The following is a 17,661-nucleotide window of genomic DNA, read 5'->3' as shown; positions in this document are numbered from 1 at the left end:
TCCCCGGTTCCACCTGACCAAGTGTCGAAGTGTCCATGAGCAAGACACCTAACCCCAGCTGCTCCCGACGAGCTGGATGGCGCCTTACATGGCTGACATCGCCATCGGTGTATGAATGGGTGAATGTGAGGCAAGATGTAAAGCGCTTTGGATAAATAAATGCAGTCCATTTACCATAAATAAATATGAAAATCCCCCAAAAAGAATGCAAAAAAGTTTGGTTAACACTGCACTTAAAGATTTAAAGATACAACATTAAAAACGACTCCAACATCACAGTCTCAACTTTTTCTCTGTTTTATTAAAAATGTGCATCAGTGAGTGTCTGATATGAGTGTACAAAGCATAAAAACACCTCAAGAGCAAGTCCCACATTTATGATACAGTTTCAGAGGATAGAAAATGGGAAGAAAACAGACTAGAATCTAAAACACACACACACACACACACACACACACACACACACACACCTGCATTTGCTTCAGAAACATGTGAACGTCAATGCAACGAGTTTATATTCTCAGAGCTCACGTGGAAGAACTGCGTTTAAAGGATTAGTTCACTTTTAGATCAACTTTTGCTGATAGTTTCCTCACCCCACGTCTTTCTTTCTTCAGTGGAAAAGATTTGAAGGTTTTTGATGAAAACATTCCAGGATGTTTCTCCATATAATGGACTTCAATGGGCCTCAAACGGCTCAGGGCCAAATGAGCTTCAGAGGGCTTTAAACGACAGCAGACGATGAATACGGGTCTCATCTAGACAAACCATCGTCATTTAAACACAAAATAAAAGAGTTTCAGTTTATAAGCACAAAGGTCTCGCTTGACGTAGGCGGAAGCACCGAGTAAGTGTTTACAAGTGTTCGTAAAAACGTTTTAAATGATAAACTTACACAAAGACATCTGAATATGTGTGTGTATGGTCCTCCTTCCACACTCTTGTAAACACTGACCCGGTGCTTCCGCCGACATCAAGCGTGATCTTTTCAGCATCACGAACGCACATCACAGAACAGAGCAAGGCCAGCCTTTGTGCTTATAAACTTAAACTCTTTTATTTTGTGTTTAAATGATGATGGTTTGTCTGGATGAGACCCGTATTCATCGTCTGCTGTCGTTTAAAGCCCTCTGAAGCGGCACTGAAGCTCATTTGGCCCTGAGCCGTTTGAGGCCCATTGAAGTCCATTATATGGAGAAACATCCTGGAATGTTTTCATCAAAAACCTTCAAATCTTTTCCACTGAAGAAAGAAAGACGTGGGGTGAGCAAAAGTTGATCTAAAAGTGAACTAATCCTTTAACCCCAACATAACACGGTGTCGTTCTGCTATATTTGGCAACGTACATCAAACAAACCAGAATGATCCAGAAATACAACAGAAAGCAATAAATTCAGTAGTTTTGACACAAATGTATGCACTACAAACTCTGATATCATGTGGCACACAGCGTGTCTTTAGTCGCACATCTTAGCACATGCATATGAACTCTGGCTTCACATTCACTCATGAAGTAGCTTTACACAGTTGGCCTGAAACACATCAGTTGCATTCGATCGGCTTGCATAGGGAAGATGAAACCTGCGAGAATAACAGGTACAGCATTAACACTGATATAGACACATACAGAGAGGACCTCTTTACCCGCCACTGACCGGCGTGTCTGGCGATCCGTCTTTTCACTTTTATATGGTAGAGGGCGCTATCACACTTCCGGATCAAAACACCGGCGAAGAAGAAGCAGAAACGAGCGACAGTAGCATTGCTTGACCTTTGTGTTCACACGTGTTGATAAACGAGAACGCATGAAGAGAGAAATGTTCTCTAAAAGCTTCTTTTCATATATTGCATGTTCAGATCAAGGCCATAACCATGTCCGGAATATTGGGGGGGTTATAATTTTTTTGATAAAACAAAGAAACCGTGAACTAAATTCTAGGTCTAATTCTAGTTGGGAAATAATCCTTTTGGGACTATTTGCAATTATTATTTTCAAAATATTTTAATTTGTGTCAAATATATTATTAGTCCCGAGATGCTTCGCATTAGTGAATAAATACATATATCTGGTCTGGTGGTAAAACTATTGTAAACCGTCTCAAAGGTTCGGGATCCTAATCCACTCTCATATCGTTTTTTTTTTCTTCTTCATTAAAATCAAAAATGTTCAGCAATGATTGTATATTAAAGGGTTACTTCAGTGATTTAACATTAAGCTTTGTATTTAATCTGTGTCATTAATGCGGTAGAAACGTGAAATTATTTTTGAATTTGGTGCCTTCTAGACTGAGAAAAGACTGAAAATGTATTTTGGGCTCATAGGAATGAAAGACTACAATTCCCAGAATGCTTCGCTGCCCTGTGAGGCCACGCGCACAGCCACCGCTACTGGATCACTGATCACTTTCCCACCGCGTTCATCTTCATAAAATCAGTTCAGTTAGAGAACAGACACTACAATTAAAAACTGAAGGTGTGTGTTCAATATAATGTGAGTGAGCTGAGCGAGAGTCACGGCACAAACGCGGCAGGAGCACGATCATTCAAATATACTCCTGGGTTTCTACTGATACAAACCCATATGCTCAACCACTGAAGTAACCCTTTAAAGGTCCCATGGCATTGATTCTTTTATTATTTGATAATGTTTCCTGGGGTGTACTTATATTGTTAGTATGGTTTTTACATCAAAAAATGTCATAATTTAGAAATAAAAGGCATTTTTTCTATACGGATATTAGCCCTCTGGCTGGAATGCTCTGTTTTAAGGGGCGTGTCTGCTTGTGTCTGTTGTGATTGGCTGACATCTTTGCATTTGAAATGAGATTACCTGCGGAGGGGGCGTGGCTTAGTCAGGCGCGAGCAGAGCAGCTGCAGCGCTGCCAGTCGAGAGAGAGAGAGAGAGAGAGAGAGAGAGAGAGAGAGAGAGAGAGAGAGAGAGAGAGAGAGAGAGAGAGAGTCCCCATGGTTACGATGGCAGCTGGCAGCAAAAATATCAGCTTCTGATATCAACATCTTTTTACCAGAAAATTTATGTTTTTTATGACTCAAACAGTAATTCAATGATTGGATACTTAATTGTGAACAATTGAGGCAGAAGATTTTTAAGGTAAGACCTCTGAAAAATATGTTATCAACTTGTAATCTCCAAAAAACTGCTTGTAAACTCAACATATCAAGCTAACTGCTAGCCAAGCTAACATTCCGTGGCAGTTAATTCAGTTGAGAACAACATGGGCCTGCACAAAGCTGAGGCATTTTTCAAAAATGAAACCTTTCCTGATGATGTCACAACAGGAGAATTCAGGATCAGCTCGTCTGAGCTCTCAGTTTCTCAAAGCCAGAGGAAGACAGCCTAAACTCGGTTCATACTGATCAAATGACTGACTCAGGGACAACATTCAGGCTAGGGGAACTCATACTAATGTTGAAAAACCTCATAAAATAAAAATGTCATGCCATGGGACCTTTAAGAGCAGGGACACGTTTGTGTGCATTTTGTTTTAGGGTTTCACTGGGACGAATAGAGTCTCTCTCCACAACGGCATTAAGCGATAGATTGACACGCTCGTCTGTGTGAAGACTAAAGAGCCAAAAGAGAACGCAAACCCCGCCCACTTTGATTTGATTGGCCATCTCAATCATTTTGACATTGACAAGCGCCGTTAGGTTTGTCTACGGGGCACACCAGACCAAAAATGTGACTTTTAAACCTTTTTGTCATCCTAACATACAGAGCGCTGCGTAACAAAGTGCAATAAAGCAGTGCAAGAATATCAGATATTGGGGGGTGGGGGGCAGTTTGGCCATTTCTAATTATTGGGGGGAACTTGTCCCCTCAATGTCTATGTTGGTTACATACAACAAAATATGGCATGAAGGTTTGGTGAAAATGATCCGAAATGCTGGCGGGGAAAGAGTTAAGAGTTTACTTTGACAAAACAGAGTGTCTCTGAAAACATGTGACTAAAGGCTGAATATGAGAGCGTTCAGAGCCAAAGCCGAACGGTTTATGACACTTTCCTTACTCTAATCCTGGAGGATCTGACGCCACTGATCACAGATCAGGAAGGCTTGGGCTTGGCATTAGCAGCTTGCGAGTCTTTGTCTGTTGTGAAAGGCTCTGGTGAGGAAGACTTTAGCTGTGGTAAACTCCCACTCATCCTCACGTCCTGAGGCTCAGCTTCGACTCGGAGGCTCCGGATGGCCTTCCACAGCCTCTCGTTCTCCTCCAGCTGATCCCGGACCTGAAACCCGACACACAACCGCGTTACAGCTGCTCTCCAGAGGCATGATGGGAAACCACTGCTGCTCACTGGTTTAAACCTCCTTGATGTATCGTTCTCTTATAAAGTGTATGAGCTTAAAGAGTTCGTTCACCCAAAAATGTAAATAGTGTGATTAACTCCTCCTGTGGTTGGCCAGCCGCCAGACCTCCGCTCATCTTCACACACAGATGAAGATATTAGTGTTGAAATCCGATGGCTCAGAAAGGCCTTCATTGACACCAATGTCATTTCCTCTCAAAATAACGTTTTGAACCGTTATGAGTCAGTGAATCGATTCATGATTCGTATTGCCAAAGTCACGTGATTTCAGCAGTTTCACACACGATCCGAATCATGAATCGATTCACTGAATCATAACGGTTCAAAACGTTATTTTGAAATCGGCCATCACTATATAAGTCGTTGTTTAGTGTTTTTCCCGCACTAACTCTCTTCTGGCCTCTTCATCAATGATTGTAGAGCCGCTGTAGTGAGATGGGCTTTGTAACGACGTCTTTAGTGCCTTTATGGGTCTTGAGAGAGGAAATGACATTGGTGTCAATGAAGGCCTTTCTGAGCCATCGGATTTCAACACTAATATCTTCATCTGTGTGTGAAGATGAGCGGAGGGCTGACGGCTGGCCAACCACAGGAGGAATTAATCACACTATTCACACTACAGGCTGAACTAACCCTTTAAAAAACATGTCCATACTAAACAAATGAATGGAAAACACGTCTGTCGGAGCGAATTAAATACCAAGTACTTTAGGTGTCATTCATATTTATTTTCAGATAAAAGACAAAAATCTCTTAAAGTGCCCCAATTATATTCCAAAGGTCTCCTAAAATATGTTTCCATGCATCCATGATAAAAAACACACACTCATTATATCCACTGCAGCGTCAGCTCTGTTCTCTCCGTGTCTGAAACGCTTCAATTCAGGATTCGGTCTCTCTAAACCTGCCTATCTAAGGAGCTGCTCGGATTGGTCAATCACTTACAGCCGATTAGCATATTTGAATCTCAGCACTGTGTTTAAAGCACAATAGGGGCAATTTAAAGCAGCACTGGGTCACTTTTGCTCTCGGGGTCCCCCTACAGTTTGGAAAAAATAATGTCCTCAACTACTGTCGTAAGCTCTGTCGTCCTCCATCAGGGGATGCCATCGCGCGTGCATTTGCTGACATGACAGCCCTGATAGCCCTGAGCTAGTGATGCGCGGGTCGTCTCGTAACCCACGGACCCCGTATGTCTATTTAATGGTCGCGGGTGCGGGCCGTGTTTTAAAAATATATCCAGCAGTGCGCGGCGGGCCAAATAACTTCATAAAAGCGTCCCGCGGGTCGGTGCAGCACTAACAGTTCCCCTGAACACTGCAGGAGGAGTTCACATGCAGGTGCTCTTCTGGCGGCGCGTGGGAAATGTCTTCATCCCAGGTACAGTCAGTGGCAGATGCTTCAGTTCAGTGTTTGAGTGGTAGATCACTATAACAAGCAGGACAGCATCGGTCGGGCACGCCTCCTTCAGCTCACGCCGACGAGCAAACGCTGGTCACATGTTGATCCTCGTCCTGCCTTTAATCACAGCACTCTCTCGTTTCCTCTTATTGCTTTCCTCCAACAAAACCTTTTCTTTCTTATGTGTCTGTGCTGCTTCGGACATGACTATATTATCCGACGAACAAAGTTGGGCTCGCATGTCTGAATGTAAGGAAGTGTGTGTGTTGGTGGAAGTGACATATATGCCGTAAAGCAGTCGAGTTTTGTAGTTCTTTTTGTTCTCGGGTTACTACCCGAAACCCGAAGTTTAAAAGTACGATTAAAAACGATACAGACCCCGTCAGGCTATGGCAGACGTGTCATTCAACCTATTGTAAGTCGATTTATCATCACAAGAGTCTTGAAAATATATTATGAATGTTGAAAAGTTACCTAGTGCTGCTTTAAATGATATCCCGTTTATATCCCCCATACTAAAGGCGTCTGATCTGCTATGAGAAGAGAAACCTGCACTTGTTTCTCACAGCAAGAGTCAGACCCTTTCCACTGACCTGCTTCTCTAACAGCTGGATTTGAGCTTCCTGTCGGTTCACGGTTTCTCTCAGCTGAAAAACACAACACAACTTCATTACACTCAGTATTCAAATCAGCCAATCATTCTTTTTAAAATCACTATATTCCTGGACATTCAGGTTTTGTTCAAAAAGCATGAGTGTTTCCCAGCAGATCTCACCCCTCTGAGCGTTTCTGGGACTGTTTATGATATGCATCATAACATAGTGTTATGATAGATTTACTTTCTAAAAAACTATTTTAGGGCCATTCGCTCTCTTTTTTTCGTTACTATGCCATGTTATGTCGGATATAGTGGTAAAGCGATTTGCTGGGAATTTTGTTTTTTGAGTTTATAGATTAGAAAAAAGGTTTAAACTTGAACACAGATTTTATTCAAAAATACAAATCTCATAACATTATTTAATGCAGTTGTAATTTTTCAGTGAAAATTATTTTATGACTGGTAACCAATCCACAACTTTCCCGAACTCTGACCTTTCCCATGATCGCTATGGCAACGTAGAACACGCCGGTAACGACCTTCCGGTTTATACTGTTATCAGCTAAACGCTTGGTTGTATTATGAGGATTCAGGAGTAGACTTTTAAACCAACGCTTCAGGCAAAATGATCACGTCCCAGATGGTCGCATGGATCTGACTATCTGACAAGAGCTTACTAATATCTCCAGCACTACGCGGTTCATCTGAGTTATGCGGTGCACACATTTTGCCACTGTGTGTAGGCCGGCTTGGCTGTTCCCATGAACCACGCGAGAGTTACCTTCCGTCCATGCGCCTGTAAATCGATTTTATTTTATTATAAATAAAGTTTTATTTGTTTCTAGTTTTTTATTTTGTTAGATATTTCGACTTTGCGGGAGTCCCGCAAAATAATTGTATTTTCCCGCGACTCGCACACAATAATATCTTGCTTGCCGCCCGCATCCGCATTCACCATCAAATATGATCCCGCGCCGCACTCGGTTGTGCCGGGTCCCGCGGGACTGCAGGTCTCTATTTAACGTTAGGCTGTTAGAGCGGTCTTGATACACAATAAATCTGTAAATTATTGAAAACAATAAACATACCCCTTGCAAAAAATTATACAGTTGTACTGCAGTATTGTAAATAGATTAAACTAATATATTATATAAACTCCATAATTAAATTTTCAGCAAAGAAATGTTAATTATTACAATGCACTTAAATTTATTGAAGTTCATGCATCTATTTTCATGATGATTAAAAAAAAAAGTCTACTGACAATGTCTGACATGATTTCAACAATTACAAATATTAATATATACTTCTACATCACAATTCTTCAGTTTATTTGAAGCTTGTTGGGCATTGAATGGAGTGCGAAGGGTGCTAGCAACATGTCAAACGGGTCCGTTTATGTTGCATGGTTTATCGAAGCAAGTAGGTTTCGGCGGTGTGAGACCTCAGCGGCACTCAGCGCTCATTAACCCCGGCGAGAGCAGCCTTAACTCGGCTCGTCCTTCTGACGACTGCCGCTGCCTGGCTGAAGCCCCGCCCATGACGCAAATTCGCGTCTGTTGTGTAGTGAATGAAGCCAATGGAGTCGAAATGTTCACGCGTCCATGTTCGCGCGAATAGCGCTATTTGTTCGCTTCACTCACGTATGGTGTGAACGCAGCATAACTGTTATGTGAGCTAAACCGGAACTGAGATACCGTCAACCGGAAGTATCGAGTGTCATGGCGACGCCCACTAACACTTGCAGGACAGTTGTGGATAGTGTCTTATTTTAATTGAATGTACAGATCAAATATAAGAATATAGTATGAAACCTTCTTAAAATTGAATAAGATTAGGGGAAAATGTTCTTTAAAAAAGGTAAAAATATCACAAATGTGCAGATTTAAATATGTCAAAGCTGATTGAACACTGGTGAGAATATTGCTTCAGAATAAATCATATTTACAACACACACAAAAATCTAAACTGTTTTCCAGACAAGCTAATTTTTTAACTCAGACAAGAGAATGACCGAAGGACAAGCACATGAAAAGGCTTAATGTCGAGCCCCGTGTGCGTATATGTATGTGTTAGCTTTTTACTTTAGTTAGATGATGGTGGGACGTATAACAGAAATATATCACTGAAAATTTTTTGTTAGAGAATAAAGAATATTCAATGACTATTCTTTATCAATTCGTAATTGAATGCGGTCAGGGGGTACAAGTTGGAGCTCTCGGAAAACTACCAGTTTATAAGTTGTAATTACGAGTTCTACAAGGACATCATCAAACTTATGGCAATTACGACATGAATGCAACTTTAGTTATTTTAGCAACTAGCTGACAAAAAGTTTTTGAAGTAGCAGTAGTCATGTGGTGTGTTGGCCGTACCTGTGCCAGCTCAGCGCTCGCTCCACAGCAGCTCGGATCAGATCGGCCCGTCTCCACGCCGTTCATCCGCTCATAATCCACACATGCAGTCGGCTGCCGAACACACACACACACACACACACAACGGCTTGAGACGCAGAAACAAACCCCAGCCCGAATGCTGACAGTCATTAAAGGGTTAGTTCTCCCAAAAATGTAAACTCTGTCATTAATTCCTCACCCTCCTGGGTTGGTCAGCCGTCAGACCTCCGCTCATCTTCACACACAGATGAAGATATTAGTGTTGAAATCCGATGGCTCAGAAAGGCCTTCATTGACACCAATGTCATTTCCTCTCTCAAGACCCATAAAGGCACTAAAGACGTCGTTACAAAGCCCATCTCACTACAGCGGCTCTACAATCATTGATGAAGAGGCCAGAATAGAGTTAGTGCGCAAAAAACACTAAATAACGACTTATATAGTGATGGCCGATAACAAATATTCAAACCGTTATGATTCAGTGAATCGATTCATGATTCGGATCGTGTGTCAAACGGCTGAAATCACGTGATGTTGGCGATCTGAATCATGAATCGATTCACTGACTCATAACGGTTCGGATCATGAATCGATTCACTGACTCATAACGGTTCGAATCATGAATCGATTCACTGACTCATAGCGGTTCGAAGCTTTGTTCTGAAATCGGCCATCACTATATAAGTCGTTATTTAGTGTTTTTGCGCACTAACTCTATTCTGGCCTCTTCATCAATGATTGTAGAGCCGCTGTAGTGAGATGGGCTTTGTAACGACGTCTTTAGTGCCTTTATGGGTCTTGAGAGAGGAAATGACATTGGTGTGAATGAAGGCCTTTCTGAGCCATCGGATTTCAACACTAATATCTTCATCTGTGTGTGAAGATGAGCGGAGGTCTGACGGCTGGCCAACCACAGGAGGAATTAATCACACAATTTACATTTTTGGGTGAACGAACCCTTTAACGCTTTGGACAGGAAGTGGAGCATACCATCAGACTCTTCCCCGTGGTGGCTTTGGGCTGGTCCAGCTCCTCGTATGGCAGCGTGGCGCTCTCAGGGTAAGACGTCAGCGGCTCGATGGACTCTTGGGAATCCTTCGGCATCGGTATGAACTCGGCATCGTCCAGCTCCTGCAGTCACACACACAAGGAAAAACACACGGCAAGGATTTATGAAGGAAGGGCTTTATATTTAAGGCATGAACTGAAGGGTCTGTAGATCGGTAGTAGACAGTAAGCTCGATTTCTCAGACTGCCTTTCTCTCAGAGGCTCTCATCCTCACACCCTTCGGCTGTTGAGCGGTCGCAATGTGTTGCATGATATCTCTGCTTCGCCTGTGCTTCCCCATAATATAGTCCCAAGTCAATATCTGCAGAGGAAATCGCCTAGTCTTAATCTGCATCGCTATCTGTGCACATTGTGAATACGCAGGCCACACGAAGTAATTAGGTGTTTTTTTACTTCGGACATGCTAGCTGGCAACATAGGATTCCATTCATTATGCTAAGCTAACTAGCGGCGACCCTGCCAAACTAAAACAATGCACTGAGAGGAAAATGCATTTGCCCACATATCTAAATGTAGGAAAGAAGTTGAATAAGCCCTATTTCTAAAAACGCTGGAGTGCTCCTTTAACCCTTAAATGCACACCTCGGGTCGTTAGCAACGTCATTCACTACCCTGCTACTCATTATTTTTTTAAAGTTAGACATCAACATTCTTAGTATTCCTCAATCAATCCATTTTAAACAATATAACAAGAAAAAAATAATTGAATTATAATTGAATGCCTGTTTTTCCACTAGTTTTTTGTCAAAATTGTATAGGGTCGCTAACGACCCGAGGTGTGTAGGACTGTACGTATATTTTTTTTGCACAATGATAAATTAATCTATAATGACGAAATAGGGCGCAATTCACCTTTATTCCACAAGGTGGCGATGTATGATTCGCAATGATGAAGTGACGTTTCACTCATAGTTACCTCTGACAGAAAACGAAACTATAATAAACTATAATAATTATAATCTGCAAAACTTGAAATGGCTCAGTGATTTACTGCAGAGAGCGAGTACTAAACACATTCAGATATTAGTGTCACTGTCAGTGATGATGGATGTGGTCAAGAAGCTGTCAGTGATCAAAATATTGATTTGGAAGACGTTGAAAATGAGTTTGGAGAATATGCTGGAGATCGCGAATATGAGGCAGATGCCGAATATACTGGTAAACGAGCTCTGACGAGGACAGATGATGATGGTGTTAAACATCTGCTCACACTGAATCCTTCCAAGCTCCAAAAGGGAACGAAATAGGTTTTATTTCATTCTTCTGTAAGTGTTACTCTAACATCAGGAGTTTTATATATTATCACGACAGGTAGAGGTCTATGTTAAAATATAGATCCGGGTCGCTAACGACCCGAATATGTAAGAATGTTTGGTGAAACAGTCATGCATTTAAGGGTTAAAGGGTTAGTTCACCCAAAAATGAAATGTCTGTCATTAACTCCTCTCTCTAATGTCGCTCCACACCCGTAAGACCTCCGCTCATCTTCACACACAGTTTAAGATATTTTATATTTAGTCCGAGAGCGTATGCAAGTGTATGCACACTATACTGTCCATGTCCAGAAAGGGAATAAAAACATCATCACAGTAGTCCATATGAGACATCAGTGGGTTAATTAGAGTCTCTTGAAGCATCCAAAATACATTTGGGTCCAAAAACGGTTATGAGTTAGCGTATCAATTCGCTGATTCATAACCGTTTGAATCTTTATTTGAGGATTGAACACAAACGCGGAAGAGAAGCCAATGCTGAATAAAGTCGTAGTTTTTGTTATTTTTGGACCCAAATGTATTTTGGATGCTTCAAGAGACTCTAATTAACCCACTGATGTCTCATATGGACTACTGTGATGATGTTTTTATTCCCTTTCTGGACATGGACAGTATAGTGTGCATACACTTGCATACGCTCTCGGACTAAATATAAAATATCTTAAACTGTGTGTGAAGATGAGCGGAGGTCTTACGGGTGTGGAGCGACATTAGGGAGAGGAGTTAATGACAGACATTTCATTTTTGGGCGAACTAACCCTTTAACCCTTAAATGCATGACTGTTTCCTTTAAGGCCGTATTGTGGAAGGCTGTGAGATGTGAAGCCTGGCTTGACCTTGCGTAGCCATGAGGGGCAGGAGCTCTCTCCGGTCTTGCTGTCGATGGAGAAGATGGGCGTCTGCAGACCTCGCTCATCCAGATCGGCCTCTACGGTTCCTCCCAGCATTCCCTCTCGCAGCTCTGAGTCTGTGGCCGAATCCGTCTCCAGATCCACAGAGGTCGTCGAGCACTGACCTGCGGACCAGCATAGACAACTATTACACACACTCTACATAAATGCTGCACACTCACAGCACACATGCAACACACATTACACTTAAATGCTCACAAAACGTGCTAAACACTTACTAAACGTGCTACACACACACACACGCTCACTAAACGTGCTACACACACACACACGCTCACTAAACGTGCTACACACACACACACACACGCTCACTAAACATGCTAAACACTTACTAAACGTGCTACACACACACACACGCTCACTAAACGCGCTACACACACACACGCTCACTAAACATGCTAAACGTCCTACACTCACTAAACTTGCTACACACACGCACTCACTAAATGTGCTAAACGTTCACTAAACATGCTACACACACCCACTAAACGTGCTAAACACTCGCTAAACGTGCTACACACACCCACTAAACGTGCTAAACACTCGCTAAACGTGCTACACACACCCACTAAACGTGCTAAACACTCGCTAAACGTGCTCACTAAACATGCTAAACTTTCTCTAAACGTCCTACACACACGCACACACACACTCACTAAACTTGCTACACACACGCGCTTACTAAATGTGCTAAACGTTCACTAAACATGCTATACACACCCACTAAACGTGCTAAACACTCGCTAAACGTGCTACACACACACGCTCACTAAATGTGCTACACACACACACGCTCACTAAACATGCTAAACTTTCGCTAAACGTCCTACACACACACACGCACACACACACACACACACACACACTCACTAAACTTGCTACACACACGCGCTTACTAAATGTGCTAAACGTTCACTAAACCTGCTACACACACCCACTAAACGTGCTAAACACTCGCTAAACGTGCTACACACACACGCTCACTAAATGTGCTACACACGCTCACTAAACATGCTAAACGTCCTACACTCACTAAACTTGCTACACACACGCGTTCACTAAACGTGCTAAACACGCGCTAAATGTGCTACACACACACACGCTCACTAAACATGCTAAACGTCCTACACTCACTAAACGTGCTACACACACACACACACGCGCGCTCACTAAACATGCTAAACGTCCTACACTCACTAAACGTGCTACACACACACGCTCACTAAACGTGCTACACACAAACGCTCACTAAACGTGCTACACACACACACACACACTTACTAAATGTGCTTCACTCGTTTAATGGGCTACACATTATTTCAGCAACATTTCTCATTTACATTGTTTAACTTGACATAATCAAACAACTAAAACTGAAATTATCGATTAAACTATTGATTTAAAAACATTCACACAAAAAAAAAAAAAATAATCAGAAATTGAAAATGAATTCCAAGTATTAATGAACACTGCAGTGGTTCTCACGTGAGTCAGTGGATCTTACCGCTTGCGATAGACAGTCCGCTGCTGTTTGAACGGATGGTTTTGGAGTTCAGGACTTTTTCTGTCAACGAAAATGAACAGGAAGTTAATTTACAAACATTCACTTCCAAGGGCTGATTCACATCTGGCGTTTAACACACATTCCCATCCTTCAGAAACTTCAATACCCATAATGCACCGGCTCACCAATCTGTCCATTCGATATGCAGCTTTAACGCCCCACTGAAACGCTCCCTCATGTGGTGTTCGGGTCAATTTGACCCGGAGAAGATTTTCTTTCCCCGAAAATACTAGTTAATGTTATCGCTTCGGACTGAAACTTAGTGACTTTGTTCTCAAAGGGTATATATAAATCTCACAACATTTTTGGAAATTTTCTTACTTTTTTGTGGGAGTTTTGTTACCTTGTTACACTTGTGGTGTTCCCGGTCAAAAATGACCGGCCTATCAAAAATAGATATAAATCACTCATTATACCATATTTTCACCCAATCTGGGATTCAATCTTTTTGTCAACTTGTTCTCTTTCAAGTAGGACTGGTTTTATATTTCTGTTTGCAGCTGATTAATAGTGGGCCTCATTTATCTGAGAGTAGGCATGGTCAAAAATGGTCATAATAGCCGACCATTGAAAGTGAATTGGAGAGACTGAAAATAACAGAACAATTTAGTTTTCAGGAGCATGTTCATTATTTTCACGTACACATATTCTGGAGCTTCTGGAGCCGCTCTAGTGGCCAGTGGAGGAACTGCAGTTTAAGTCACTTCAGTATCGGCTTCTGGAGCCGCTCTAGTGGCCAGACGATGAACTGCAGTTTAAGTCACTTCAGTATCGGCTTCTGGAGCCGCTCTAGTGGCCAGTGGAGGAACTGCAGTTTAAGTCACTTCAGTATCGGCTTCTGGAGCCGCTCTAGTGGCCAGTGGAGGAACTGCAGTTTAAGTCACTTCAGTATCGGCTTCTGGAGCCGCTCTAGTGGCCAGTGGAGGAACTGCAGTTTAAGTCACTTCAGTATCGGCTTCTGGAGCCGCTCTAGTGGTCAGACGATGAACTGCAGTTTAAGTCACTTCAGTATCGGCTTCTGGAGCCGCTCTAGTGGCCAGACGATGAACTGCAGTTTAAGTCACTTCAGTATCGGCTTCTGGAGCCGCTCTAGTGGCCAGATGATGAACTGCAGTTTAAGTCACTTCAGTATCGGCTTCTGGAGCCGCTCTAGTGGTCAGACGATGAACTGCAGTTTAAGTCACTTCAGTATCGGCTTCTGGAGCCGCTCTAGTGGTCAGACGATGAACTGCAGTTTAAGTCACTTCAGTATCGGCTTCTGGAGCCGCTCTAGTGGCCAGTGGAGGAACTGCGGTTTAAGTCACTTCAGTATCGGCTTCTGGAGCCGCTCTAGTGGCCAGTGGAGGAACTGCAGTTTAAGTCACTTCAGTATCGGCTTCTGGAGCCGCTCTAGTGGCCAGACGATGAACTGCAGTTTAAGTCACTTCAGTATCGGCTTCTGGAGCCGCTCTAGTGGCCAGATGATGAACTGCAGTTTAAGTCACTTCAGTATCGGCTTCTGGAGCCGCTCTAGTGGTCAGACGATGAACTGCAGTTTAAGTCACTTCAGTATCGGCTTCTGGAGCCGCTCTAGTGGCCAGACGATGAACTGCAGTTTAAGTCACTTCAGTATCGGCTTCTGGAGCCGCTCTAGTGGTCAGACGATGAACTGCAGTTTAAGTCACTTCAGTATCGGCTTCTGGAGCCGCTCTAGTGGCCAGTGGAGGAACTGCGGTTTAAGTCACTTCAGTATCGGCTTCTGGAGCCGCTCTAGTGGCCAGACGATGAACTGCAGTTTAAGTCACTTCAGTATCGGCTTCTGGAGCCGCTCTAGTGGCCAGATGATGAACTGCAGTTTAAGTCACTTCAGTATCGGCTTCTGGAGCCGCTCTAGTGGTCAGACGATGAACTGCAGTTTAAGTCACTTCAGTATCGGCTTCTGGAGCCGCTCTAGTGGCCAGACGATGAACTGCAGTTTAAGTCACTTCAGTATCGGCTTCTGGAGCCGCTCTAGTGGTCAGACGATGAACTGCAGTTTAAGTCACTTCAGTATCGGCTTCTGGAGCCGCTCTAGTGGCCAGTGGAGGAACTGCGGTTTAAGTCACTTCAGTATCGGCTTCTGGAGCCGCTCTAGTGGCCAGTGGAGGAACTGCAGTTTAAGTCACTTCAGTATCGGCTTCTGGAGCCGCTCTAGTGGCCAGTGGAGGAACTGCAGTTTAAGGCACTTCAGTATCGGCTTCTGGAGCCGCTCTAGTGGCCAGTGGAGGAACTGCAGTTTAAGGCACTTCAGTATCGGCTTCTGGAGCCGCTCTAGTGGCCAGTGGAGGAACTGCGGTTTAAGTCACTTCAGTATCGGCTTCTGGAGCCGCTCTAGTGGCCAGTGGAGGAACTGCAGTTTAAGTCACTTCAGTATCGGCTTCTGGAGCCGCTCTAGTGGCCAGTGGAGGAACTGCAGTTTAAGGCACTTCAGTATCGGCTTCTGGAGCCGCTCTAGTGGCCAGTGGAGGAACTGCAGTTTAAGTCACTTCAGTATCGGCTTCTGGAGCCGCTCTAGTGGCCAGACGATGAACTGCAGTTTAAGTCACTTCAGTATCGGCTTCTGGAGCCGCTCTAGTGGCCAGCGGAGGAACTGCAGTTTAAGTCACTTCAGTATCGGCTTCTGGAGCAGCTCTAGTGGCCAGTGGAGGAACTGCAGTTTAAGTCACTTCAGTATCGGCTTCTGGAGCCGCTCTAGTGGCCAGGCGATGAACTGCAGTTTAAGTTACTTCAGTATCGGCTTCTGGAGCCGCTCTAGTGGCCAGTGGAGGAACTGCGGTTTAAGTCACTTCAGTATCGGCTTCTAGAGCCGCTCTAGTGGCCAGTGGAGGAACTGCGGTTTAAGTCACTTCAGTATCAGCTTCTGGAGCCACTCTAGTGGCCAGCGGAGGAACTGCAGTTTAAGTCACTTCAGTATCGGCTTCTGGAGCCGCTCTAGTGGCCAGATGATGAACTGCGGTTTAAGTCACTTCAGTATCGGCTTCTGGAGCCGCTCTAGTGGCCAGACGATGAACTGCGGTTTAAGTCACTTCAGTATCGGCTTCTGGAGCCGCTCTAGTGGCCAGATGATGAACTGCGGTTTAAGTCACTTCAGTATCGGCTTCTGGAGCCGCTCTAGTGGCCAGATGATGAACTGCGGTTTAAGTCACTTCAGTATCGGCTTCTGGAGCCGCTCTAGTGGCCAGATGATGAACTGCGGTTTAAGTCACTTCAGTATCGGCTTCTGGAGCCGCTCTAGTGGCCAGCGGAGGAACTGCAGTTTAAGTCACTTCAGTATCGGCTTCTGGAGACGCTCTAGTGGCCAGCGGAGGAACTGCGGTTTAAGTCACTTCAGTATCGGCTTCTGGAGCCGCTCTAGTGGCCAGCGAAGGAACTGCGGTTTAAGTCACATCAGTATCGGCTTCTGGAGCCGCTCTAGTGGCCAGTGGAGGAACTGCGGTTTAAGTCACTTCAGTATCGGCTTCTGGAGCCGCTCTAGTGGCCAGCGGAGGAACTGCGGTTTAAGTCACTTCAGTATCGGCTTCTGGAGCCGCTCTAGTGGCCAGCGGAGGAACTGCGGTTTAAGTCACTTCAGTATCGGTTTCAAGAGAAACTGGGGGAGGAGCCGCTTGGTGTAAAGGATTTCAGTGGGCCTGAAGCTTTCAGTCAAATGTGTTGCATCATTTGTTTTGCTAAAACAAATAAACGTGAATGGATCGGTGTGTGAAAACAAACCCATGATGAGGATGGTGTGCCAGCCCCGGCAGGACAGATCCGGCACGTGGTGTAAGGAGCCATAGATGGGGCGAGGAAGAGCCGGACAGACCTCGGAGCCGAAGCCCTTATCCGGAGGCATTCCCAGACGGCCATTCCCAGCATTCCCCCACGCGAAGATCTGGTTATCTGAGGGACACACGCTACAGATTACATTTACAGCCATACTAACCATCAGAAAACACTGGAGGAAGAGCAGCGGACGTCTGGCGGGAGGACAAGGCTCAGCAGGGCCGGCCCGGACCAACTTACTGCCCTAGGCAAGAGTTTATTTGGTGCCCCTTGTATCAAGGTTTTTATATGTTGGTTGTGTTTTTATGTATATATATTTTTAAATAAACACACATATACA

General features: G+C 44.0%; 1 protein-coding gene across 2 annotated transcripts in view; it reads right to left on the bottom strand.

Moving 5' to 3' along the window:
• Positions 1-1,272: 1,272 nt before the first annotated feature.
• The window catches only part of LOC137091662 (serine/threonine-protein kinase Nek9), a 47,591-nt gene continuing 31,202 nt past the window's right edge, over positions 1,273-17,661 (bottom strand). The window contains exons 17-24 of one of the 2 annotated variants that reach the window (XM_067456289.1): positions 17,271-17,438; positions 13,482-13,541; positions 11,903-12,081; positions 9,714-9,854; positions 8,703-8,795; positions 6,323-6,376; positions 4,029-4,247; positions 1,273-1,581 (exon numbers count right to left, since the gene is read on the bottom strand). In XM_067456289.1, the coding sequence (XP_067312390.1) occupies positions 4,065-4,247; positions 6,323-6,376; positions 8,703-8,795; positions 9,714-9,854; positions 11,903-12,081; positions 13,482-13,541; positions 17,271-17,438 (878 nt within the window). In that variant the 3' untranslated portion in view covers positions 1,273-1,581; positions 4,029-4,064. Of the gene's footprint in view, positions 4,248-6,322; positions 6,377-8,702; positions 8,796-9,713; positions 9,855-11,902; positions 12,082-13,481; positions 13,542-17,270; positions 17,439-17,661 lie in introns of both variants that reach the window. The other variant, XM_067456288.1, reaches the window with a different exon arrangement.

Source organism: Pseudorasbora parva, chromosome 10 (genome assembly GCF_024679245.1).
Source record: "Pseudorasbora parva isolate DD20220531a chromosome 10, ASM2467924v1, whole genome shotgun sequence".
NCBI classification, from domain to species: Eukaryota; Metazoa; Chordata; class Actinopteri; order Cypriniformes; family Gobionidae; genus Pseudorasbora; species Pseudorasbora parva.
The sequence above is the reverse complement of the archived record's forward strand: the minus strand, read 5'-3'. Positions and strand labels throughout refer to the sequence as shown.